General features: G+C 44.1%; 1 protein-coding gene and 1 long non-coding RNA gene across 4 annotated transcripts in view; one reads left to right on the top strand and one right to left on the bottom strand.

Moving 5' to 3' along the window:
- Nucleotides 1–26,490, bottom strand: part of LOC144791850 (putative cation-transporting ATPase 13A4) — a 395,602-nt gene that overhangs the window by 108,633 nt on the left and 260,479 nt on the right. For all 3 annotated transcript variants that reach the window (XR_013602482.1, XM_078666633.1, XM_078666634.1), the window contains 2 exons: nt 16,269–16,386; nt 15,040–15,164 (listed from right to left, as the gene is read on the bottom strand). Coding sequence is in view for 2 of the 3 variants with exons in the window: in XM_078666633.1 (XP_078522759.1) it covers nt 15,040–15,164; nt 16,269–16,386 (243 nt within the window). In the remaining variant the exon portion in view is untranslated. The remainder of the gene's footprint in view (nt 1–15,039; nt 15,165–16,268; nt 16,387–26,490) is intronic.
- Nucleotides 1–26,490, top strand: part of LOC144791851 (uncharacterized) — a 98,511-nt gene that overhangs the window by 46,265 nt on the left and 25,756 nt on the right. The gene's annotated exons all lie outside the window — the stretch shown is intronic.

Genomic DNA, 26,490 nt, shown 5'->3' with positions numbered 1-26,490 from the left:
ACCAACATGTGGTGCGTTCTCATGGTATTCCTCAAATTCTAATTTCGGACAGAGGTGCTCAGTTTGTGTCTCGATTCTGGAAGAACTATATGCACAGCTTGGGCATAGACACTCGTTTCTCCACTAGTTTCCATCCCGAGACTGACGGGCAAACTGAGAGAGTGAACCAGGAATTGGAGCAATACCTGAGATTATATTTAATGGAGCAAGAAGGGAACTGGTCGGACCTGCTGTGGTCTGCAGAGTTCGCTTACAACAATGCCGTTCATGCCTCTACCGGTTTCACCCCATTCTATTTAAACTATGGCCGTCACCCTAAGATAACATTGGGGAAACTAGTAGAAGAAAATCCCACAGTGGTAGAATGGATAGCAAACTTGAAAAAATCGTATCAACAGGCTCAGTCAAACCTCACAAAAGCAAAAATTTCCTATAAGCAACAGGCAGATAAAAAGAGGAGGGCAGGAGAAAATTTCGAGGTAGGAGATCAGGTTTGGTTATCCACTAAACATCTTAGATTAAAAGGCAACCGGAAGTTTCAGCCTAGGTTTATTGGCCCTTTTAAAATCCAGAAGAAAATAAACCCAGTAGTTGTCAAATTGCAACTTCCCCGTAGCTTAAAAGTACATCCAGCTTTTCACCTATCGTTGTTAAAGAAAAATCCTCCTAAGGTTCGTTATAAAAGTAAACCAGCACCAATCAGAGTAGAGTCAGAGGAGGAATTTGAGGTCAGTAGAATCTTAGATTCTAAAATCTCCAGGAGTAAATTGTTTTATCTTGTCGAGTGGAGGGGTTTTGGGCCAGAGGAAAGGTCATGGGAACCTTCCAGTAATGTTCATGCTCCTAAGCTCGTTAAGCAATTTCACCAGACCAATCCTTCGAAGCCAAAACTGGGAGGGCCCCCTTTGGAGGGAGATACTGTCAGGATTATAGGTTCTGTTCAGGCCCCCAGGTTCAAATCAGTAACAAAGTTGAGCAGACGCAAAAAGGTGCCATCAGTCCCCCGCGGACGAAGAGGGTTTATTGTGTCCAAACTTATGTGGAAACTATGTTTGCGGGCACTTAGCGACCCTCATCATGGCCGCCTTAAGTTCTGTGGTCGCTGTCCAGTGGCAGCGGTCTAGTTCTTTTGAGCGCGCTCTGGTAGCACAGCTGAAGCTCGGATTAGAACGTTGGAACTACGCACTTCAACTGAATTCGCACCGAGGCTGGTGCGTTCTCGGCGAGGTCCTTCTTCCAAGTACCTGTTTGTGTGTCAAGACTTCAGTATTTCAAGATACCTACAGATATCCTCAGCTCTTCAACCAAGTTCGCATGCGCTACGTGGGAGCAGCAGAGACAATTGTTGTTTTTCATGTCAAGTAAGAGTTTTGAATTCCGTTTCAAGGCACAGGTCTATAGTGCCATCTCCTGGAACTTACTAGAAGACAGTTTAGTCAAAAAGACTCGTATTCAGTTATTCAAGTCTTTCTTTTTCTTATGGAACATTTATTGCTGAGAACTGGGGGAAAGACTAGAAACTTCGACATATAACGCCAGGACAGTTGGGCATATTGTCGTATTTTCTCCAGGAAGCTTTTCAATCCCAGGATAATTCTAATTACAGTTGAAGCGAATTGCCAGGGGTTTCCAATTGATCTACTGGTAACTTAAGGCAGTCACACTTGTATGGGTTGGTGAGTATAGGAGCAGAATTAAGCATTTTAAGATCTGTAAAAGTATAGAACATAGTAGCGAGATATAAAAATAATATCTGTTCATGTATGTTTTGCAGACACAGAATAATCAAACCAATATGTAGAAGTCAGTCACCCATTTATAAAAGAGAGAAGCAGATAGCCAGGTCTTCCAGGTAAAATTGGTAACAACTGACTGGTTAATGTTTGCTGTGAATTGAATAGTATAGAAAAGATTAAGTGTGTCTCTTACTGCAGGTGCCAGTGTATCTTCGACGTTGGCAGACGCGGAAGACCAGAGAAGAACCATTCTCAACCGGGCTGTCTCTCTTTCTCAATCCACTTCCCCTTTCCCTTCCATTTCAGAGACGGCTAAGAGATCTTCTGGCCGTGGCTGAGGTGGGGGGGCATGGGGAGCATCGTCGGCTTCGATGGACTTGGTGTGAGCCTTCTGACAGCTGGAAAGAAAATGTAAGAGAGCACGTCTTCACTGCAGACGCGATCTCCAGCAAAATCCCTTCTTATACTCGTGGATGCCAGTAAACGGCAAAGCGCGTTTCAATCTGACACCACGGTCTCTCTCTCTCTCTTAACAGCTACACAGCAAGATACACTTTCGGCATCACGGAGGCGAGCCCGCACTCCGGCTACTAAGTACTTATCGTAACACGCAGTTCACAGGATCCAAGACACGAAAGTTCCAACAACACGACGGGCTTCTGTCTTCTAGCTGAATTCCGGCGGGGATTACCATCCGCCATTCCCAAACGCTCCGGATTAATTGACAAGCACCTTCCTCTTGGGAGGGAGGTGCTTTTGTAGGAACCGTCTTCTTCCTCTATAGTTCCGCCCCGTTGCATGCTGGTAGTTGGAGTACTGTCTGCCTGAACCACTCTCACTCCTCTGAATAATACTACAACCAGGCAAACAAAAGGGAGGGAACACACGCCCCTTTGATCCTGAAACCGCTACAGTAAGTACTGGCACTCCAGAAAGGACGCACACAAACGGGACAGCCTCCGGTGGTAATTGTATGTGGTTTGATTTTCGTGGCATGTTCCCTGGTTTGGGAAGTGACCCTTTGGGTGGTATATTTTCTTTGTTCTGCCCAGTTTTGAGGGAAGAGTTATGTTCTATTGTAGGTTTGGCGGGCACTTTCAGGGTGGGTGGATTTAACATACGTGGGGCTGCTGGTTGGTGTTGGTCAATATTACTTTGGGGAGTTGTTAAAGGCACTACAGTGTTGCATAAGGGCTGTATGTGAGTGGAACCTGTCATACTTTTTAGGAGTAGCGAGTTTGTCTTAGTCATTTCCTCTATAGCCACGATCCTATCCCCTAGAATGTTCATTCTTTCTATCAGGGGGTATATCAAAGAGTTGATCATGGTTTCTATCTGGGGCAACAGGGTTGGTGAGGTAGGGGATGCAGGGACTAACAGTTTCACGGGATCCTTACATGTTTCCGGGGAAAGGGTGATAGGCAATGAAGGGATCAGATTACATTTTTGCTGTTTTGCTTGGCTGCCTGTATGTGTATCCACAAGTCGTTTCCTTTTACCAGAAAGGTCCGGAAGGGACGTTATGGGATTCATGTTGCCTATAGCGGGTGGACAGAGGGGAGTACCCAGGAGACTTCTATTTGGTGGTGAAAATATACTGGACTGGGGACTTGTGATGACTGTAGGGCAGATAGATGCACTAAATTGCTCTGATGTCGACTCGACAGCAGCATACTTGGATTTACATAAACTATTAAGTTCCTCCAGCAGTGATAGGTTTTGTAGTGCAGCGACTGTCTGTGGGGGGGGAGAAATCACTGATGCTTACTGTTTGTCGATCAGTAGGTGGTGTTGTCTTGATTAAATAGTGGACCAACGTCCCCTTGGCCAAGTCCCTTGTCAGAGTAGAATTCTTCTGGCCCCCCTTGCATGTCATGATGTAAGTAGCACGTATACAGCAGCAGGCACCTACAGGGACAGAGAATGTCTCTAGACACGATGTGGGTAAGTGTAATGTATCAGGTTCTTTACCTCCTTTTGTTGCACGGCCAGGGGGGGGTGGCCTGACCCGACCTCTTCTGGCCTGTGATGGCCTTAGATGGTCCCGCCCTTGTCCCGGGCTTCTCCTGGCGCCAACGCGCGCGCGTCCCGCGACACAGAAGGGGTTCTGTCTTTTTCTGCGCCTTCTGGGCGCGTCAGTGGGCGGGAGGGGGCGGAGCAAAGAAAGCAAAGGTTTGTGGGGGTTGTGGTCCCCCCGCTCGGCAGCCGCGTGTAGTTCCGGTCGCGGCGGCGGGGGGGACCAGCTGCCAGCAAGGATGGTAGCGACGACTGCGCCCTGCACACCAATCCCCAATTCCCCCGGTGAGTCCTCTTCGGAAATGATCCCCCGCTCCCCAGATGGGGTTCTGTCTTTTTCTGCGCCTTCTGGACTCGTCAGTGGGCGGGAGGGGGCTGAGCAAAGAAAGCAAAGGTTTGTGGGGGTTGTGGTCCCCCCGCTCGGCGGCCGCGTGTAGTTCCGGTCACGGCGGCGGGTGGGACCAGCTGCCAGCAAGGATGGTAGCGCCGACTGCGCCCTGCACACCAATCCCCAATTCCCCCGGTGAGTCCTCTTTGGAAACAAACTTTTATTCGTGCTGCAGAACTCCACTTCTGCACTGCTACTACTTGCTGAATGTGACATGTGCAGTGTAGGTATAACAATAATTGATACCACCATTGCAGATTTTATTTTCAGTAAAAGCACAAGCCCCTATAACTGCCTAGCTGCGCCTCTCAGGCTATCATCCCTTCCTTGACTGCAATAATCAACGCCTTCCTCCTACAGGGCTCAATCCCTGATTCGCTCAAGACTGGCAAAGTTGTTCCCATCCGAAAAAAGCCCACGCTGGACCCTGCCGCCGCTGAGAATTATAGACCCATATCTAACATCCCACTCCTTGCCAAAGTTCTGAAAAAATGTGTGCAACAGCAACTAAGTCTACATATCAATAGCTTTCACCTGCTAGATGACTTCCAATCAGGTTTCAGACATGGGCACAGCACGGAAACCACCCTCCTCCACATTGTGGATGACGCCCTCCAAGTCCTAGACCTAGGCAAAACCTGTCTCCTAATCCTTCTAGACATTTCCTCCGCCTTTGAAACGGTGAACCACGAAATTCTCCTAGAACGCCTCAAATTCAGGATGGGATTGGATGGCACCGTCCTTGAATGGTTTGGATCCTTCATCCGAAACCGGTCACAGACAGTCCTCATCAATGGCGATCTATCTGCCCCCTCGCCGGTTTCTGTTGGAGTCCCACAAGGATCAACCCTCTCGCCCACCCTCTTCAACCTTTACCTTGAACCGCTCTCTGAGGTGCTTCGTGCCGCCAACATCTCCTACCTTATGTACGCCGACGATACACATGTCTACATAAAAATCTCTTCCCCTGAGGACATTCTCTCCCTTAACGAGGCCCTGAAGCTCACAGTCCATAGGCTCACTGCCAACCAGCTGAATAAAACCAAATTTCTTCTGATCTCCTCACCCAAACCCAATCCAGACATCCAGGAATGGATCAAGACCATCACGGCACTAAGCTGCCCTCCTACCATTGTTGACTCGGCAAAATCCCTTGGAATAACCCTTGACAGCAGCTTGAATATGAAAGGCCATATAAACTCTATGGCCAAAATGGCTAGATTCCACCTGAGCTACCTAAGAAACCTAAAACCCTTCCTCGATGAGACCTTAAAACAGCAACCTAGGCCCTAGTAATTTCCAGACTTGAATATGGATGCTCTACTCTTGCAGGGCTACCCAAGAACTCTCTGGCGCCATTGAAAGCCTGCCTCAACACCGCCGCCAGACTCCTAACAGGCTCAAAAAAATATGACCACATCTCTCCCCACCTCAAAGCACTGAACTGGCTTCCCCTTGAGGCCAGAATACAATTTAAACTGGCCTGCATTACTCACAAAGCTCTGTACTCAATTTCCCCATCATTTCTCGCACAAAAACTCATGATAGCCGGAGGAACCAGAAACTCCCAATCTGCCAAAGACCTGCTGCTGCAACCAGCATGGCTTTGGAAGAAAAAACCTACAATTGGGCCTTCTCGGAGGCCGCACCAAGAATCTGGAACTCCCACCCTCCATTAGAAGACTTCCATCCTTGGTACACTTTAAAAAGAAGACCAAAACGTTGTTAATGGAAAAATACCTGATCTAATGAACACCTTTCAATTATTCCCTCAAAGAGCTGAGACTGTGTGTATGTTATACCTTCCTGCTTTAATTGTTTAACTACTTGCATATTGATCCCACACGTAGCTTGGACCTTTGACAGCACTCCCTTCAGGTATAATGCTAATTGAAAAGACAAGGGGAACCCAGCGGGTAGCTACGGTCCATGGGTATCAGTTAAGTTTCGAGAAACAAAGGTCCTTAGCTTAAAACAAAATAATAGACAAATGTTATATAAACCGCAATAGGCTACTATATTTTTCTATTCCTTGTCCAGCCGGACAGGGAATTTTTATTATTCAGATAAATAGAATCTTATTTCAAATACATTTGTACAACAATAATTCATTGTAGTAGAGCACACTCCTGTGCAGTACCGTGAAAAACTGAAGTAGAGGATAGGGGAGAGAGAAAAGGGTGTTTCAGGCAAAAGAAAGGAGCGGACAGGGTACTGTTCCGAGTCAGAAATTAACAGTATCTCCTGAAGTAGTACATACAAATACAGATATACATTAGTTTCACTGCATGTCTACTCAAAAGGAGTCGACGTTTCGATCCCGTACTCGAATTATAAAGGGATCATCTTCAGGATTTAGTAAATTAGTTTGCCTGGATTAAAGATAAAATTGGCCTGTTGGAGAGAAAACAGGGAACATAGAAAAAATGGAGAGTTGTCAATTTACATGACTAAGGAGAGCGGTCAGCTTTTGTCATCTGCAACATTACATAATTCGGAATCGCAGTGAGTGCGCTGTGCTGGTGAACGTGGAATTAGCGTGTTTCACAGTAAGGTTGGTGAGCCTTTTAAAAAACACATTGTCCTCGGAGTCGCAGTGATAGTGATGTGCTCACGTGGCTGGCCTTGGTTTGGTGTTTAAAGTGCATTGACGGTGACTAAAGATTTTGCTCATTCCTCTGTGCTTGGGGCGAGGATGGCAAAGTGCACTTAGATTTGTGTGGGGAGGGCGTGGGTCTGGATTATGATGGAGTCCTAAACCTCGGTCCCTGGCCTGCCTTGGAGATACTGGGAGAGTGCCTACCTCTTTTATGAGGTGGAGGAGGAATATTTTCACTGCAGAGGCGCGGGGATGCCACCGTCATAGGGGCTTCCCTTTTCAATGCAGGCGGGTGCTAGTTCAACGTGGCTAAAAAATGGAGAATAAAGTAATATTTCAGTCCATATTTTTCTTGGCGGTGTGGGTGCCAGTTGCCAGAGATTTGGACATACCTTGGGCTCGATGCTAGTGAGCATCCAAGGCGCTTCAGTTTTGTCCGGAGTGGGCTGGTGCCTTCCGTGGATTCAGGCAATCGATGGGGCCGGTGATCGGTACAATTGCAATCTAGAGTTCAAGAATGAGAAGTGGTTAGGGGCCACATATGTGAAAAGGGGCGCGAAAGGTATTCCGAGGTTGTTACATACCCTTTTGTTCATAAGGTCGTGTGAGCCTTAAGAATGATTTCGGGGTGAGGTATACTTTTTACACTGGAAGGGCGGCTCAATGGCCGTACCAGGGATGCGGGATGCGGTCGGGTAGGTACGCGATCTGCTGGAAGGGAATAAAAGTGAAAAATTAGCCCTCTGTTCCGTGTTGGAATCGTTTGGGGGCCAAAGTTATGGGAACTTACCGGAGCCTGGATGATGCCTGGAGCTGCAATGATTCTGCTGCCAGCGCGCTGGACTGAATTGGGCGGGCATGTTGTTATTGGATCACGGATCGAGGTCACGTGATCGGGGTGGAGAGTCTGTCTGGCTTCAAACCGCGGGCGCCATCTTGGAGTGGCCTGTTTTGTCGGTTTCGAAGGTTTTAATATTGAAAAAAATAGCAGTCCCAGTTGGGAAGACACCTAGGTCTTTTACAATTCAACTTTTCATTTATAGGCTCTGGTGGGAAAGTGTCAGAAGTTGGCCGGGTGATACCGGGGTCACTTAGAAGGGGCATAAGACCTGTGTGGTATCATGGCCGGAGCAGGTACCATCTTGTAGTAACATTAAGTGCAGCTGCGTTTGTGAGGAAGGGCAAATGACAGAAAGGTGCAGAAGAGTGAGATCCCGTTGTGAGGGCAATATTTGAATTGGACAGTGAGACTTCCCTTTGATAGGGTGGATTCTGGTGGCAAGGTGCAGGTGACAGAATAAAACTGCATGATTACATAAGGAGAAGGAAATAACAGTTAATTCATGCTCCCTGACAAATTGCATCACAAGACAGGTTTTTAGTTCATGATGAATGTTCTGTTAGAGGAGTGTTGTCCAATCCTCGCTTCTGTTGAGTCCCGTCTGAATGGTGTTAAATTGAATTATGGACTTGAGTTCCTCACGATTCAAAAGTTGGCTCAGGTTGCCTCCTCTTTGTGGCAGCTTCACCGTCTTTAGAATTGTCCATTTGAGATCATCCGCGGTGTGTTTGAATTCAGCAAAGTGTTCAACCAGAGGGGCATTTGGAGTCCCGCATCTAATGCGACTCTGTGTTGGCATATCCGTGTTTTTGCCTTTTGGGTGGTTTGACCCACATACATTTTGGGACACGGACAAAGAATTGCATAAATTACGTTACTGCTGTTACAGTTGGTAAAGCTTTTCATGTCAACAGTTATGTTATTGTGGCTAAAGTTACGAGCTTCAATTGTGAATTCACACACATTACATTGCCCACATTTAACATGGCCTAGAATAGGTGGAAGGCCCCAATTGGTTTCAATTGTTGCATTGGGGCTAGGGGCAGGTAAGGCTGCTCGTACCAGATGGTCCCTCAGGTTCTTACTCTTCTTAAAGGCAAAAAGTGGTCTTTCTAAATTTATTGGACCTGCATTTATCGTGGGCCAGTGTTTCAGAATGGACTTGCGAATTTTGTTAGAGATAGGGGAAAAGGTAGTAACACATGCGATCCTCTCTACTCTTTCGCAAACTTTTGGTGCAAGAAGTACCTCGCGTGGGCAGTACCATGCTCTCTTGGACGCATTCTTTACTAATCTCCTGGGGTACCCACTTGCTTTAAGCTTGTTTACTAGGTTGTTTGCTTCCCTGAAGTAGTCTGGCTTAGATGAGCAATTGCGCCTAATCCTCAAAAATTGTGAGTAAGGCAAAGAATCCTTCGGAGCCCTCGGGTGGTGGCTCTCATAGCTCAAGAGGGTATTCCGTTCGGTCGGTTTTCTATATAGGTGTGTCAGTAATTCGCCTGCCTCATGATAGATTGTAAGATCAAGGAATGGTATCTCAGTTTTATCATGGGCGAGGGTGAATTTGAGGTCTGCGCAGTTATTATTTAGCCAATGCAGGAAAGAATGTAATGTGGCAATGTCGGAATTCCAAATCAAGAAAATATCATCTATATATCGACGCCAAATGGCAATGCCTGAAAAGAACGGATTCTCATTCGTCAGGATTGAACCAGTCTCCAGGGCGTCCATAAACAGGATAGCCAGGTGTGGAGCAAAAATAGCTCCCATTGAGGTACCCTTTATTTGTTGGTAGAATGTGTTGTCAAAAACAAAGAAGTTCCTTGAAAGGCAGAGCTCGAGTAATTGCAATATGAACAGTGTTGGTACTCTATGGGGTCGGGGGCGGGTGTCCAGGGTTTTTTGGATGACCAGGAGAGCCGCTGTTTGGGGGATGTTTGTGTAGAGCGACTCTACATCCATGGTGCAGAGTGTGCTAACCTCTGGATCATAGGGATAGTGCTCTACCAAGTTTATCATCTCCATGCTGTCGCGTACATAACAAGAAGTAGATGGCACACAATCTTTGATGAAAAAGTCCACGTACGCACCCAGCGGTTCCAAGATTAAGCCACAGGCAGAAACTATTGGTCTGCCTGGGGGAGTGTCAATACTTTTGTGAACCTTCGGGAGAGTATAGATCACTGGGAGGCGTGGGCTTTTGACATTGAGGAACGCATGTTCCTTCTTGCTCAGGTAGCCTTCGGCTCGAGCAGCAGTAGTAAGCTTTAGTATGGTATCTTGGATCTCCTTAGTTGGGTTCTTTGATAGTCTTTGATAATGTTCTGTATTACCAAGTTGGCGATTTATTTCATTTTTGTAGGGATCGATGTCCTGGAGGACAATCCCATCGCCCTTGTCAGCACTCTTTATTATGAGTGAGGGGTTTGTTTTGAGTGTGCTTATGGCATCTTTCTCACATCTTGAGATGTTGTAGGGGATGTATAGTTTTTTCTTCTCTAGGTCACCGAGATCCTTTTGGACAAGTTTCTCAAAAGTAATGATTTCAGATGGAATCATACTTGACGTTGGGAGGAAGGTTGAAGGGGGACTGAAAGGTGTGATAGAGTTAGGAGGGGTAGAGGGGTGCAATTGAAAAAAAGCTTTCAGGCGAACCAGTCTGAAAAATCTGAGTATTTCGGTCTGCAGCTCCATAAAGTTAGGTTGAATAGTGGGCACGAAGGATAAGCCTTTTTTCAGCAGTTCAACTTCGGGCTCTTGCAACGTGTGTCTTGATAAGTTAAAGATGGGTATCATCTCAGAGGGCGTATATACCGGGAGCGTTGGAACAGTATCTATGGTGGTTTCTACCATTGATAGAAATTGTTCCGGGTTTTTCGCTCGCCAGGGGTATTGAACCATCTTTGAGGTTTCTTTACCCTTCCCCTTTGGGGTGTGCTTGGTTGGCCTCTGGATAAAAAATTGGACTGGGCACCTCCTCCTCCCCGTCTGGGATTGCTACCTCCTTCATCGGGATCTGAAGTGTCAGAGGACTCCTCTGAGGTGTCAGAAAAACCAACTATATTTTGCCGTTTGTTATACCTCCCCCACGGTCTATTATTGGGGTTAAAATGTGGCCTGTTGGTGTAGAAATCCTTGTTTAGATAGGGATAGGTGTTTTCTATATTGTAGCTTTTTATGTCTTTCTTGATTTTATTGGATTTCTTGTTCTGTTCAATGCGATGGAAATCTGCCACTGTTTTTTCACTTGAGCAGGTAGTTCTACTTCTTGTTACGTACGCGACAGCATGGAGATGATAAACTTGGTAGAGCACTATCCCTATGATCCAGAGGTTAACACACTCTGCACGATGGATGTAGAGTCGCTCTACACAAACATCCCGCAAACAGCGGCTCTCCTGGTCATCCAAAAACCCTGGACACCCGCCCCGACCCCATAGAGTACCAACACTGTTCATATTGCAATTACTCGAGCTCTGCCTTTCAAGGAACTTCTTTGTTTTTGACAACACATTCTACCAACAAATAAAGGGTACCTCAATGGGAGCTATTTTTGCTCCACACCTGGCTATCCTGTTTATGGACGCCCTGGAGATTGGTTCAATCCTGACGAATGAGAATCCGTTCTTTTCAGGCATTGCCATTTGGCGTCGATATATAGATGATATTTTCTTGATTTGGAATTCCGACATTGCCACATTACATTCTTTCCTGCATTGGCTAAATAATAACTGCGCAGACCTCAAATTCACCCTCGCCCATGATAAAACTGAGATACCATTCCTTGATCTTACAATCTATCATGAGGCAGGCGAATTACTGACACGCCTATATAGAAAACCGACCGAACGGAATACCCTCTTGAGCTATGAGAGCAACCACCCGAGGGCTCTGAAGGATTCTTTGCCTTACTCACAATTTTTGAGGATTAGGCGCAATTGCTCATCTAAGCCAGACTACTTCAGGGAAGCAAACAACCTAGTAAACAAGCTTAAAGCACGTGGGTACCCCAGGAGATTAGTAAAGAATGCGTCCAAGAGAGCATGGTACTGCCCACGCGAGGTACTTCTTGCACCAAAAGTTTGCGAAAGAGTAGAGAGGATCGCATGTGTTACTACCTTTTCCCCTATCTCTAACAAAATTCGCAAGTCCATTCTGAAACACTGGCCCACGATAAATGCAGGTCCAATAAATTTAGAAAGACCACTTTTTGCCTTTAAGAAGAGTAAGAACCTGAGGGACCATCTGGTACGAGCAGCCTTACCTGCCCCTAGCCCCAATGCAACAATTGAAACCAATTGGGGCCTTCCACCCATTCTAGGCCATGTTAAATGTGGGCAATGTAATGTGTGTGAATTCACAATTGAAGCTCGTAACTTTAGCCACAATAACATAACTGTTGACATGAAAAGCTTTACCAACTGTAACAGCAGTAACGTAATTTATGCAATTCTTTGTCCGTGTCCCAAAATGTATGTGGGTCAAACCACCCAAAAGGCAAAAACACGGATATGCCAACACAGGAGTCGCATTAGATGCGGGACTCCAAATGCCCCTCTGGTTGAACACTTTGCTGAATTCAAACACACCGCGGATGATCTCAAATGGACAATTCTAAAGACGGTGAAGCTGCCACAAAGAGGAGGCAACCTGAGCCAACTTCTGAATCGTGAGGAACTCAAGTCCATAATTCAATTCAACACCATTCAGACGGGACTCAACAGAAGCGAGGATTGGAAAACACTCCTCTAACAGAACATTCATCATGAACTAAAAACCTGTCTTGTGATGCAATTTGTCAGGGAGCATGAATTAACTGTTATTTCCTTCTCCTTATGTAATCATGCAGTTTTATTCTGTCACCTGCACCTTGCCACCAGAATCCACCCTATCAAAGGGAAGTCTCACTGTCCAATTCACATATGCCCTCACAACGGGATCTCACTCTTCTGCACCTTTCTGTCATTTGCCCTTCCTCACAAACGCAGCTGCACTTAATGTTACTACAAGATGGTACCTGCTCCGGCCATGATACCACACAGGTCTTATGCCCCTTCTAAGTGACCCCGGTATCACCCGGCCAACTTCTGACACTTTCCCACCAGAGCCTATAAATGAAAAGTTGAATTGTAAAAGACCTAGGTGTCTTCCCAACTGGGACTGCTATTTTTTCAATATTAAAACCTTTGAAACCGACAAAACAGGCCACTCCAAGATGGCGCCCGCGGTTTGAAGCCAGACAGACTCTCCACCCCGATCACGTGACCTCGATCCGTGATCCAATAACAACATGCCCGCCCAATTCAGTCCAGCGCGCTGGCAGCAGAATCATTGCAGCTCCAGGCATCATCCAGGCTCCGGTAAGTTCCCATAACTTCGGCCCCCAAACGATTCCAACACGGAACAGAGGGCTCATTTTTCACTTTTATTCCCTTCCAGCGGATCGCGTACCTACCCGACCGCATCCCGGGTACGGCCATTGAGCCGCCCTTCCACTGTAAAAAGTATACCTCACCCCGAAATCATTCTTAAGGCTCACACGACCTTATGAACAAAAGGGTATGTAACAACCTCGGAATACCTTTCGCGCCCTTTTCACATATGTGGCCCCTAACCACTTCTCATTCTTGAACTCTAGATTGCAATTTTACAGATCACCGGCCCCATCGATTGCCTGAATCCACGGAGGGCACCAGCCCACTCCGGACCCAACTGAAGCGCCTTGGATGCTCACTAGCATCGAGCCCAAGGTATGTCCAATTCTCTGGCAACTGGCACTCACACCGCCAAGAAAAATATGGACTAAAATATTACTTTATTCTCAATTTTTGAGCCACGTTGAACTAGCACCCGCCTGCATTGAAAAGGGAAGCCCCTATGACGGTGGCATCCCCGCGCCTCTGCAGTGAAAATATTCCTCCTCCACCTCATAAAAGAGGTAGGCACTCTCCCAGTATCTCCAAGGCCGGCCAGGGACCGAGGTTTAGGACTCCATCATAATCCAGACCCACGCCCTCCCCACATAAATCTAAGTGCACTTTGCCATCCTCGCCCCAAGCACAGAGGAATGAGCAAAATCTTTAGTCACCGTCAATGCACTTTAAACACCAAACAAAGGCCAGCCACGTGAGCACATCACTATCACTGCGACTCCGAGGACAATGTGTTTTTTTAAAAGGCTCACCAACCTTACTGTGAAACACGCTAATTCCACGTTCACCAGCACAGCGCACTCACTGCGATTCCGAATTATGTAATGTTGCAGATGACAAAAGCTGACCGCTCTCCTTAGTCATGTAAATTGACAACTCTCCATTTTTTTCTATGTTCCCTGTTTTCTCTCCAACAGGCCAATTTTATCTTTAATCCAGGCAAACTAATTTACTAAGTCCTGAAGATGATCCCTTTATAATTCGAGTACGGGATCGAAACGTCGACTCCTTTTGAGAAGAATTGCAGTGAAACTAATGTATATCTGTATTTGTATGTACTACTTCAGGAGATACTGTTAATTTCTGACTCGAAACAGTACCCTGTCCGCTCCTTTCTTTTGCCTGAAACACCCTTTTCTCTCTCCCCTATCCTCTACTTCAGTTTTTCACGGTACTGCACAGGAGTGTGCTCTACTACAATGAATTATTGTTGTACAAATGTATTTGAAATAAGAATCTATTTATCTGAATAATAAAAATTCCCTGTCCGGCTGGACAAGGAATAGAAAAATATAGTAGCCTATTGCGGTCTACATAACATTTGTCTATTATTTTGTTTTAAGCTAAGGACCTTTGTTTCTCGAAACTCTTCAGGTATAATGCAGCCACCTGTATTTTTTATCTTCTTTTATTTTTTCCCACATGTAGCTTGAACTATATACTGCGTGCTCCTCCCTTACAATGTATCCCAATCTTTCCCAATGTGATTCCTCCCATCCTATGCTTTGTATTCCTCCCCCCTTAATACTGTAAAGCACTCTGATACCCTTACAGATCTGGTTCGCGCTCTATAAAACAATAAAATAAACAATAAAATAAATAATAAATAAATATACTGGCAGAGTACATCACTCTGACAAAGTTGAATCCTATAATAGACATTGTTTAACTTTGAATATGTTTGTACCGCAGAATGACTGTAACTCTTTCATTGCCTTAAGATTCAGTTTTTTTTATTCTAAGTGACCTTTTAGTGTTTGCAAATAAAATGTCTATGGCAAATACTTAATATTGATACTTGCTCTTGGTTAGGAGAACATGGTACAAGCATTAAAAAGACTATCTGAAGATTTAAAAATCTTATTTGAATAAATTAGGTTTGCATATTTGAGTAGATGCTTAACTTGTAAGGGTGAACAAGTTAAGTTTTGTGCTACACTCTTTATTAAAGGTATCAGAAATCCTCAACTGGATGTGACCCATGAGAACAGCGTGCACCGAGACCCTGCTGTGTTATTCTTACATACCTGTCACCATTATGGTTCTGAATCTGGCCTCCAAGAGTTCCTCCACTATTGGCTTCGTCTCCGGCTTCAGCTGGTTTTCCATTACCAGCAACCCAAGAAATTCCAAGTTAGATTCAACATCTTCCCTTCAAAGAAATTGAAAAAGGCAAATGATACTGTAACGCAATTAATATAAGAGTGTCCCCCATCTTTGTCTTCTTTCAAGCCAATCTGTGGATCTGATCTTCCACTTAGTCTTCAGAAACTAATCCCACAGCCATCCATTCAGATCCTCTTATTTCTCCCCTAAGCACAACAATCAATACACAGCTACTTCCCTATGTGGTAATCCTCTTAAATCTTTCTCTTACTTTGGTCGCATTCGTGAGCCCTTTCAAACATGCTAGAAATGCCTAGAAATGCCTTAATCAGTACAATTAAAAAAAAAAATGTTTCACTCCTGACACTTGTGAATGTTTTAGTCTAGGAGATACTATTAACCACTCTAAATATTCCCTGGGAGAAGCACATTGCTACATGGGTAGCACTTCTGCGCCTCTGGGCAACATATCAAAGGGTAGATGATCCATCAATCATTAGAACCATCTCAAGTCCCTGTTTATAAGTGCCTTCAGTTGTTAGACTTCAGGGCCTTGCCAAAGGAATGTGTCAAGAGTGTCCAGATACAACAACATCTTATCAGCATCCAACGATAATGTGTCTGCTTTGCTAGTTCCACTTCCCTTTCTACAAATCACATTGATATATACTAATTTGTTGTTTGGAGGGACACCTACAATACCCCTCTTCCAAATACTCAATTGGTATCTATTTGGAATCACATTTTAGGAGATGTAAAAACTAAGAAATCAGGTTGCAAATTAGAAAAAGCACAATAAAAGTTTGAAAATTCCTGCCACTCAGAAAGCACCTTGAGATGTTTTGGCTTAGGGTGTTGTTCTATACAAGCTTTCCTATTCAGTCAGGCACTCACATGAACCCAACAAGTTTTTGTAATCCTGAGTCCACAGCCAGGAGCTGACCATACATCAAACTAGAAAGAGGTCTTGTGGAGCAAGATAAAAAAAACATAGTCATATCAAAGGCCACCAAATACTTCTCTCACATGTTTTACAATTACTGCAATGCTATCATCTCAGTAGTATAGCTCCTTCCCTTGCTGAGGTTTCAAGTTTCCATCAGGAAAGATTCTTGAAAGGGCTTGGGCGCTGGAGTATTCACTCTCTTACCTTGCTAAATTGCGCAGTTCAGAAGGCGTCTTTGATGGCAAAGGCTTGTACGCCAATCCAATGACTCGAAATCCTTGCATGGTGTAAATCTGGAGTTCGTTTGAAAAATTGGAAGGGACTGTTAAAAAAAACAATATCACAAATAAACGTTCTATTACATCACATGAACTCACATTTGCACATTGTCATTCAGTCACAAGACAACTCGTATTCAAACTCAAATGGAGAGTGCTCTAGTAAATACTATTATTTAACCACCTTGCAAGGTAAAATTGTCCTACATCTGTATGACTCCTTTAAATTACTTGTAAGTACCTCGTATATGATACAACATGTACCCAGGGTCTGAAAGCACTGCAGTACTCTTTGTGTCACCCACTTAAGTAGCAATTTAAAAACATATGTCAGGTCTTCCAATGCATCCAGACATTGTGACGCATGAAAATCGTGCCCCAGATGAGTTGCACAGCCTTGTACACATTTGAGAAACATATTCACTCGTACTCCATAGTGTTAACCACGTTTATCCAATTTTATTTCCAATTTTCAATCCATTTTCATCCGTCACGTCAAAGAAATGAAGCTCAAAGTTTTCAGCATTTTAGTTGCTCAGGAATTGCCCATCCGGGCCTATTCACAGGCATGTAAACAAACTCCATTTTTCCAATACATTTGAATAACCCAATGCATTTGAGTCTGATTTCAACCTTCCTCAGGGGTATCTAAAATGATTAAAAAATTATCATTAGCCCCACTCATTTTTAAACAGGAATAGTATACAATAACTCATTTAGAACCGAAAATTGTGTCTATTACGTAACTTTTTAAATCAATCATGATAAACCCCATATGTAATATCCAAATCATGCCTCCGTGTTTAAATACAAACCAACTCTGTGATCATTCAGTCAAACTAAACAAATATTCCCATCCATTGTCATACATCCCAATTTCACCTTCCCTCTAAACCTTCCCCATGATTTACCTCCACCGTAAGACTTCCCAATATCAAAACAACCATTGTGCCACTTACACTCCATCCCTCGATACCACCATCGTTTTACCCCACAGCTGTACCGTTTGCCTTGCTCCCCCAACACCCCAGTTTGTTAGTTTTGTTTTTGTGAGTTATTTAGGTGTGACCATTCTGTGATGCACGTTTTCTAGCGTCGGATTCTTCTTTTGCGACAACAGAATGTATTAAAGAGTTGTAAGTTGTTTGATTATGACATAGTATATACTAATAATATGTAGCTATTTGCGAATATTTAAAGATTTGTATTTACAAAATACTGTTATTGGTTGTTTTTGCCATTTATATGTAATGTCAGCAGCTTGTATTCAGAAACAGACAGAATAGAGGATACACTGTTCCTTTACTGGCTCTATACCTGACCACAGACAAATTGGTGACCGGTGGGCGCCAAAACTCAAGATTTATATGTAACGTCAGCAGCTTCTTGTTCTAACTTTTTTTCTCCCCCTGAGTAAAAACAGTGTTAGTATGTATATTCTAATATTCACACTCATCACTGATCTCAGAGGACTTCATGACCAGTCGGCGCGAGGACGAAAGATTTCGAAGTCCCGGAGAAAAGAAGCTTTGAACATATTCACAGCTGTAAAATATTTTGTTATTCTACTTCTACTTATAGAATATATTGGAATAGTAGTGTATATTATACTATTATCCTATATGTTCTTAAAGGAGTACCTGATCTATCAGCGGAGCAGTCAGCGACCTCTAACCACTACGACAAAATGTTCCCGTGTTCTACAGAATAGAAATTGTAAAATACTATAAACTCACCCTGTATATTCATATACTGTGTGTTTATAGTATTTCAAAGGGTTTGGACAGCTATGTGTGCGAGAAATTTACAGTACATACTATAGTTATTTCCGTTGATAACTTAGTACCTGCCCGTCTGGGCTCGTCCGGGCTCAGACGGACCTGGGACCTGGCACTATGCCAAACATACTACCACTGCGTTGTACTTACTCCCGGGAGGAGCTACTTGCACTGCGTATCTTGCCCACTGACAACTACCCTGTCGTCAACAAGGGTCTCCTCTCATCATCCCCACGAGGAATGGACGCATCAGCTCCTCCTCAGTCAGGTAAAAACACCTTGCTGTGGGGCCTGCTTAATTGCAGATCACTTCCGCGTCATGCAGTGGAACTTAACTCTCTCATTCAAGACCAGGAACTGGATATCCTGTTTCTGTCAGAAACTTGGATTACTCCCAGTTCTGATGCTGACATCGTGCTAGCCCTCCCACCAGGCTTTCTCATGTTTCACTTGGATAGGCCTGAGGGGCGAGGCGGTGGTCTTGCCATCCTTTATCGAGAAAACTATGTATGTAGGGCTTGGAAGGGACTTGTCGCTGACTGTGAGAGTTGCCACTTTTCACTACAGATATCTCCTACCGTGACACTGGCAGGTCTGCTGATTTATCGGCCCCCTGGCGGTGTGGGCAACTTTGTAAGTTCGGTGATGGAAACAGTAACACTGCTGGCCACATCCACTTCTAATTTCATCGTCTTAGGGGATTTGAATTTGCACTTCAATGACATTGGAGACACAATTGCTACAGATCTTAAAGGCGATTTGACTGCATGCGAACTCCATTTAATCAACACAGGAGCCACCCATGAGAAGGGTCACTTATTGGACCCAGTCTTTTCCAACATCCTCCGGCTTAAGGCCAGACCAGCCTTTCCTCTCCCATGGTCAGACCATTCTTTAGTTTCGGTGGAATGGCAAGTCAAACTGCCCTCAACACCGACACATCAAGCGTTTGTGGTGGACCGTGTGTGGTCCAGACTATCGATCAGCGACTGGACCCACAATCTGGCAAATTCACGACCTCCATCTGAGTCAGACCCGATTAAAGGAGATGCTGACCTTAACAGATGTCTGAATGCCTCGCTTGATGCTCTCATCCCTATGAAAACCATACAGAAGAGGGAAAAAAGAATTGGCTCTGCTCCTTGGTTTACGGCTGAGCTCTGCTTGCTTAAAAAAGGATGCAAAAAACTTGAAAGGGCTTGGAGGAAGAGATTTGATGTCACTAAGCGTGAGGACTACCGGGTAGCGATGAGACACTACAAAGCAGCCCTCCGCTTGGCGAAAGCTCTATTCTTTGAGGAACGAATACGACTCGCATCAAACTCGTCCAGGGAAACTTTCAAGGTGGTGCAAGAACTCCTTAAAGTCCCTGAACCAGCAGCCACCCACGATCTTCAGAAGTGCAAGGAGCTGGCCGACTTCTTCCACACTAAAATTGTGAAGATACTTAACTCCTTACCCCAGGTCATTAAACCTCATCGGACCCAAGAAGAGTTCTCCTCAACTCAGGTGAAGGAGCGACTCATCTTCCTGGACACGTTTGGCCCAGTCTCAGAAGCTGAAACTTTAAAAGCCATAGTCTCTATAAAAAGTGGCTCCCCTATGGACCCAGTTCCTTTTAAAATTCTAAAGCAAGCAGCAACCTCTATTGTAGGGCCCATTACGGACCTGATGAATGCTTCTTTCTCCCAGGGTCTGGTGCCACCTAGCTGGAAAACAGCTGTGGTAAAGGCACTGTTAAAAAAATCTAACCTTGACACGGCGGAGCTGGCCAATTATAGGCCCATCTCCTTGTTGCCAGGCCTCAGCAAAATTGCTGAGAAGCTTGCAAATCACCGACTGTCTAACTTTTTAGAGTCGAATGGTCTGCTCCGAGACTCGCAGACCGGTTTTCGTCCCGGTCAAGGTACTGACACAGCCCTCCTGGCAGTCGTTGAAGAATCCAGACGCATCTTGGACTCGGGAGGATCAGTGGCAGTGATCCTCCTGGATCTGAGTGCCGCGTTCGACACCGTGAACCATCGGGTGTTGACTCAACGACTGTCAGAGGTGGGTGTGGTAGGGGCCGCCCTGAAGTGGCTTAGTTCATTTCTTGAAGGCCGGTCGTACCAGGTCTGGGAAGGCATCAATAAGACTACATCCATCTCTCTCCAGTGGGGGGTGCCACAGGGCTCCTCTCTGAGCCCGACATTATTTAATGTCTACATGGCCCCCCTGGAGGGCGTGGTGGCCCCTTATAACATCAAGATCATCAGCTACGCTGATGATACTCAGCTGGTGGTCGCCCTTCCTCAACTGGTTGAGAACCCTGACTTGCTGCACTCATGCCTGGTGGACGTCCACACCTGGATGGGCAGTTCAGCTCTCAAGCTGAACGGCTCTAAAACAGAGATCATGCTGCTAGGGAATAAAGCTCCCCCATTGCCTTTAACATGCTGGCCGAGCTGTATGGGTGATCTACCCACCATGAAAGAGGAGATTAAGAGCCTGGGAGTCTGGCTGGAACAAGATCTTTCCTTCAGAACTCATGCCAAAAAAACTGCAGGAGTGTGCTTTGCCCTGCTGCGGGCCGCTCGTAAAATCTTCCCGCTTCTTCCTCTTCCATCGAGGAAGCTGTTGATTCAGGGTCTTATAACATCTCGCCTTGACTATAGCAACGGTCTCTTTTTGGGTGCCCCTGAATCTACCCTTAACAAATTACAGCAGGTCCAAAATGCGGCGGCCAGACTACTCATGGGCATCCCTAGAACAGAATCAGCTAGACCCGCCCTTAAGACCCTGCACTGGTTACCGGTGCGGGAGAGAGTAAAATTTAAGGCACTCTGCACCGCTCACAAAATTCTCCAGGGTAACGGACCATCTATCCTACGAAATTTGGCAGTGCCTTACAAAGCGAACAGAGCACTGAGGTCCGATCAGAAGTGCCTGCTCCATGTCCCGAGAGTAAAAAGATCACGCACGGGCGGGAGACGTTTTTCTGTGCACACAGCAACGCTTTGGAACTCTCTGCCCCTAAAACTTCGTGCCGAGACCTGCATCTTGCGCTTTCGAAAAGGTCTGAAAACATATCTGTTTCCTGCGTGAGTTGACCTAACTATCTCATGGTTTTAACTGTTGATGCCCTGCTCAAAGCGCCGGGATGCCCCAGGGTAGCTGTGCGCTATATAAAATTTTTTAATAATAATAATTTTTAATAGTACCTCACAGTTTGTTACACGGCTAATATTTCATAAAAAAGTAGTTGCAAAAAAGAAAATTGTATACATAGTGCTTCATGTAATGTTTTGATAAAGCGTACATTTCTATGTAATGTCACATCATTTTGTGTTTAATAGTTTTTTACTGGTGATTGTTGTTGTGACCTCAGATGATGTAGTGCAGGAGTGTTTCTTGTAGCACTTCTTTTCTACTTTATCTAAAAGTAACTGATGCCCTTGTATATTAACAAGAATATGGGGCAACACTTTTACAAACTATAGCCAACAAAAAAAGGGAGGGTGTGGCCACGCTTGAGGGATATTTCATGAATTGCGTTTTTCTTTGTCACCCTCAGGTATATACAGCTTCACTTTCCTAAGAAATTATATTAGTCATTGCTTAATAAAAACTGTTCTAAACCTAGACTGAAATTTTTGCAGCGCAACCACACCTACCGTCTGAAAATTAAACACCACATTCTAAGTAACTAGTGCTTCTGGGAAGTATCCCACCCGCAGACTTAATAAAGAGAAGTCCGCAATACAATCAGTTATTTTCCTGCCTTGATTCGTAAGGCCCAGGCAAATTATATAACTTGCCCATAAAATATATAAAAGCAATTTTGCCCTTTACAGTCCCTATAAACCACCTTGCCAGCACAGTACAGAGTTAATAATGTTACTTCCCTCCCCTACTTTTTTTTCCCGTACTCCTTTGTAATGCGTCACAAAATGGCTGACAACAGTGAACCGTTCCCAGCCAGTAAGGAGCAATCTTGTACTCGTAACACTTTAGCCAATAAAATGTCCATGGTGATCCGCAGAGGAGGAGGGAATGGCTGCAAACACTTCTACTTGTAATGCTTCACAGCCAATGAACATTAAGCTTGGGAAGCTCCTGCTTGGAACACGTTACCCAATCAGATGTCCCTGATACTCCGCGGAGGGGGAGGGAATGGCTCACAACACTTCTACTTTCAATGGTTTACAGCCAATGAACATTAAGTTTGGGAAAGTCCTGCTTAGAAAACATTCTCTGAGGGGGAGAAAATGGCTGCCAACACTTCTACTCTTAATGGTTTGCAGCCAATAAACATTAAGCTTGGGAAGCTCCTACTTGGAACACGTCAGCCAATCAGATGTCCCTGCTACTCCACAGAAGAGGAGGAAATGGCTGACAACACTTCTACTTTCAATGATCCCATATAATATTACATTTTGTCGGAGAAAGTGACACTGTCCTTGATAAAAGGTAACACCGCATTATAAGTAAACATTACTGTGCATTATACTCACCGTACAGACTGCTTTAACTAAAATCACACTGTTCCTACTATACCCTTTTATACAAATATTCTATTTTTATCCGCACCGCACATTCACACTACCTGTGTGTGCACCGTTACACAGCCTACTGAACATTGCCGCAATACAGCACATTCACACTACCTGTGTGTGCACCGTTACACAGCCTACTGAACATTGCCGCAATACCGCACATTCACACTACCTGTGTGTGCACCCTACACACTGCTGGCCGCAATACGGTGCATTGTTTTCACGACGGGATTTCCAGAGCCTACTCAACCTTGCCGCAATACCATGCACCGTTGTTCTGCGGACTTGATTTCCATGGCCTACGCAACATTCAAACTCCCTGCCTCTGCACCGTAGAGACTGCTTAAACTAAGACCACAGTGTGCCTACTACTATACCCTCTTATACAATTCTCTTTTTTTCACTTTATGCCTTTCAACACAGTCACAAAATGGCTGCCAACACTTCCTAATCTCAACAGTTCGCAGCCAATAAGCTGCATGCTCGTGCTCGTAATGCTTCAGCCAATCAGATGTCAGAATTCTCAAATATTGATATCTTTAAAATTTGATATTTCTCAAAAACTACTGAAAAAATTTACCCTATTTAAATAGCAACGTGTTTTCTGGACCAAATCCTTTCTTCCTGCCAAATTTGGCGTAATTCCGTTCAGCAGTTTGACTTGTAGCCTTGTCTAAAGTTTCCTGTGAAAAATGCTTGAGAAAACACGTTTTGGGACCCCCTTTTTTTTCAGCCCCCCCTTGACCAATCACCCCCAAACTCTCAAGATAGGAGCTGATAAAAAAAAAGAAACCTTTTTGAAAATTTCGTAAAGATTTGTCAAACAATGCCAAAGTTATAAGCAGGGGTGGGCGGCAAATTCTGTTCCTCTCGTGGAACGAGAAAAAGTTCGGCATTTTCGTGTTCCAAGGTGGAACAGAAGCGTCTTTGTTGATAATATGCAGGGCAGGATTATTTCTAGCACAGTGCTCCTGTCACAAAAATTAAAGCTCAACAGGAAGCATTTACAGATATAAATAAAGCAGGTACCCAAGTTTAAGCTCAAAATTCAGTAACTCATTAATCAGCCCAAAAAAATTGTGAGCTTTGTCTAGGCTGGGCAGGTGTCCTTTCTCCCCAAATCTATCCTCAAAAATTAGCTGTGATGCTTGATGGATGCCTTTTCATCCTTGACTTTCACAAGCGCAATCCCTGTGCAGTTCTTGTGACCAGGAGCTTCTTTCTCCTCATCTACTGCTCTGATCGGTCTCTGAACTTTTATAAACACGAGAGGCTAGTGAACTTGCAAAGAAGCCCTGATCCCGAAAACTACACATGTGAAATTCCACATGTTCGCGGAGATTTTTTTGACGTTTCGCAAAATTTTGCTAAAGGCAATTTCGCAAATTCCGCCCACCCCTAGTTATAAGTACATGAAAAAATGCTTTTCCTATGGAAACGTGGTCCTAACTATAATTATCTACTGGTAACTGCCAGTAGATTATATATATATATAGAAACATCGTCCACCAAAGGGAAAGATCAGAGAGACTCTAGTGCACAACATATACCAGCATGCCCGAGCCCTGACCATCAAGGTGTCCACCAGAGGGCATAAAAACTAAGAATACGCTGCAAGCGTAATGTGAGTGCGCTTTGCAGTCTCGTGATGTTATGGCTGTCCTCTGATGAAGGTCAATGTGACCGAAATATATTAGGAAAACGCCAATTGAAAATAAAGCTTTTCTTCATCATAATAGGTGCGGCTCATACCTGTTCGATCTGAGCGAGGTTGGAGTGATTTATATATATATATATATATTCACTGAAAAAACCATAGGTTTTACACCAGTTATAGTTAGCTGGACATTTTACTCATAGAAAACCATTGAAATTCCCACGTTATAGTTAGTTGGACTCACTATAACTCGCGCGCCCGCAATCCACTGCTGATGATGTCACATATTACATCATTCATGACATGGTCAGTGACATCACTGATGACATCACTGCTGACATCACTGATGACATCATCCATGTGATAATACGATGCACCTCCTTACACTCTAATCTAACCTTTGATACACCCAGTGTTAAATACAAACTACCATTCCTGAAATTATTGACACACCAATACCAGTAACTACATACGCACTCACTGATTTCTAGGTCTACACACACATCCACTCATTCACCCATACAATCACTCATACATACAGTCATTCATCAATAGAACACTATCATATCCACTCATACATCTATACAGACACTCACACGCTGACACTCATCCACAGAGTTACTCACACACCTAGTCAGTTATGCAAAGAATCAATCACACTCCCATTTTCTTAACTACACAGTTTTACTCACTAAACCTTACTTAATCAAACATATACTAACACATGCTTACTCTCTTTTACAATCACTGATACAAGTACACATTGATCCATACAGTCACTTACGCAATCACAGGCTCTCATGTATAGTCAATTATATATGCCAACTCTCACATGCACTGTGTTTTACATATGTACTTACTTGGACATGGAGCACTGAGATAGCCATTCACTCACCAACACACCCATGCACACAGTCAACCACCCATACAGCTCTTTCCACATGCACTCTTGAACCCATATACCAAGTGAATCAACTGCTCACACATATTTGCACAGAGTCACACACCTCCCAGCCACCCACACACACACTCACTCTCACATACAAATATATTCACTGAAAAAAACATAGGCTTCACACCAGTTATAGTTAGGAATTAGCATTTAAAAAACCTATTAAATTCACTGAAAAAACCATAGGTTTCACACCAGTTATAGTTAGCTGGAAATTTTACTGGCATAAAACCAATGAAATTCCCACGTTATAGTTAGTTGGACTCACTATAACTTGCGCGTGCAATGCACTGCTGATGACGTCACATATTACATCACTCATGACATGGTCAGTGACATCACTCATGACATCACTGATGACACCATCCTTGTGACAGAGTGACAGACCTCCTTTCACTGTAATGTAACCCTTGAAACACATATTCAAAAATAGAAACCCCGAGGGAAGAAGCGGAGAGCCGCGAGGCAAGGTTGAGGAAAAATTCAGGCAGATTTCTCAACAGGCGCCAAAGTTATTCCCAATAGAATGTTGCGATTTCCCTAGGGAAATCAATCCTAACTATAATTACCTACTGGCGACCGCCAGTAGGTAATATATATATATATATATATATATATATATATATATATATATATATATATATATATATATATATATATATATATATATATATGCATACACTTTGGAAAAAACAAAAGTTACAGGGACGTTATAGTTAGGGTCACATTTCAGTAGCTATAGTTCCATAGTTACCTGAGATATACATATATCGTCTCGTGAATTATTACATAGCTCCGTATTTTATTGTGTGCAATATATATTTATATAAAACACAGGAAAAGCATTTTATTGTGTTGCTAATGTCTGTGACCCCTTTTGATGAATTTCCTGGAGACTTTCAAAAAGGGGCTACTTTGTTACTTCATGAAAGGTTTGTGTATGGAAAGTTTTGGGCTGATCCATCAAATGGGAGCTGAGAAAAAAAGAGGGTTCCCAAAACGCGAAATCCTTGTGCATTTTCCATAGATTTATTTAAGAAGCGCTACCACAAAAAAATGCGGAATGCAATTACACAAAACTTGGTAGGAAGCTAGATCTTGGTCTGTAGAGTGTGTTTTGTGTGATTTTATGTACATCCTTCTCAGAAATGAAGGGTCAAATAGATTTGCATATTTCTACAGTTGGCTCGAGAGTCTTTTAGGGGAGCGCCAGTTTAAAAATAGAG

Source organism: Lissotriton helveticus, chromosome 11, assembly GCF_964261635.1.
Source record: "Lissotriton helveticus chromosome 11, aLisHel1.1, whole genome shotgun sequence".
Lineage (NCBI taxonomy): Eukaryota > Metazoa > Chordata > Amphibia > Caudata > Salamandridae > Lissotriton > Lissotriton helveticus.
The sequence above is the reverse complement of the archived record's forward strand: the minus strand, read 5'-3'. Positions and strand labels throughout refer to the sequence as shown.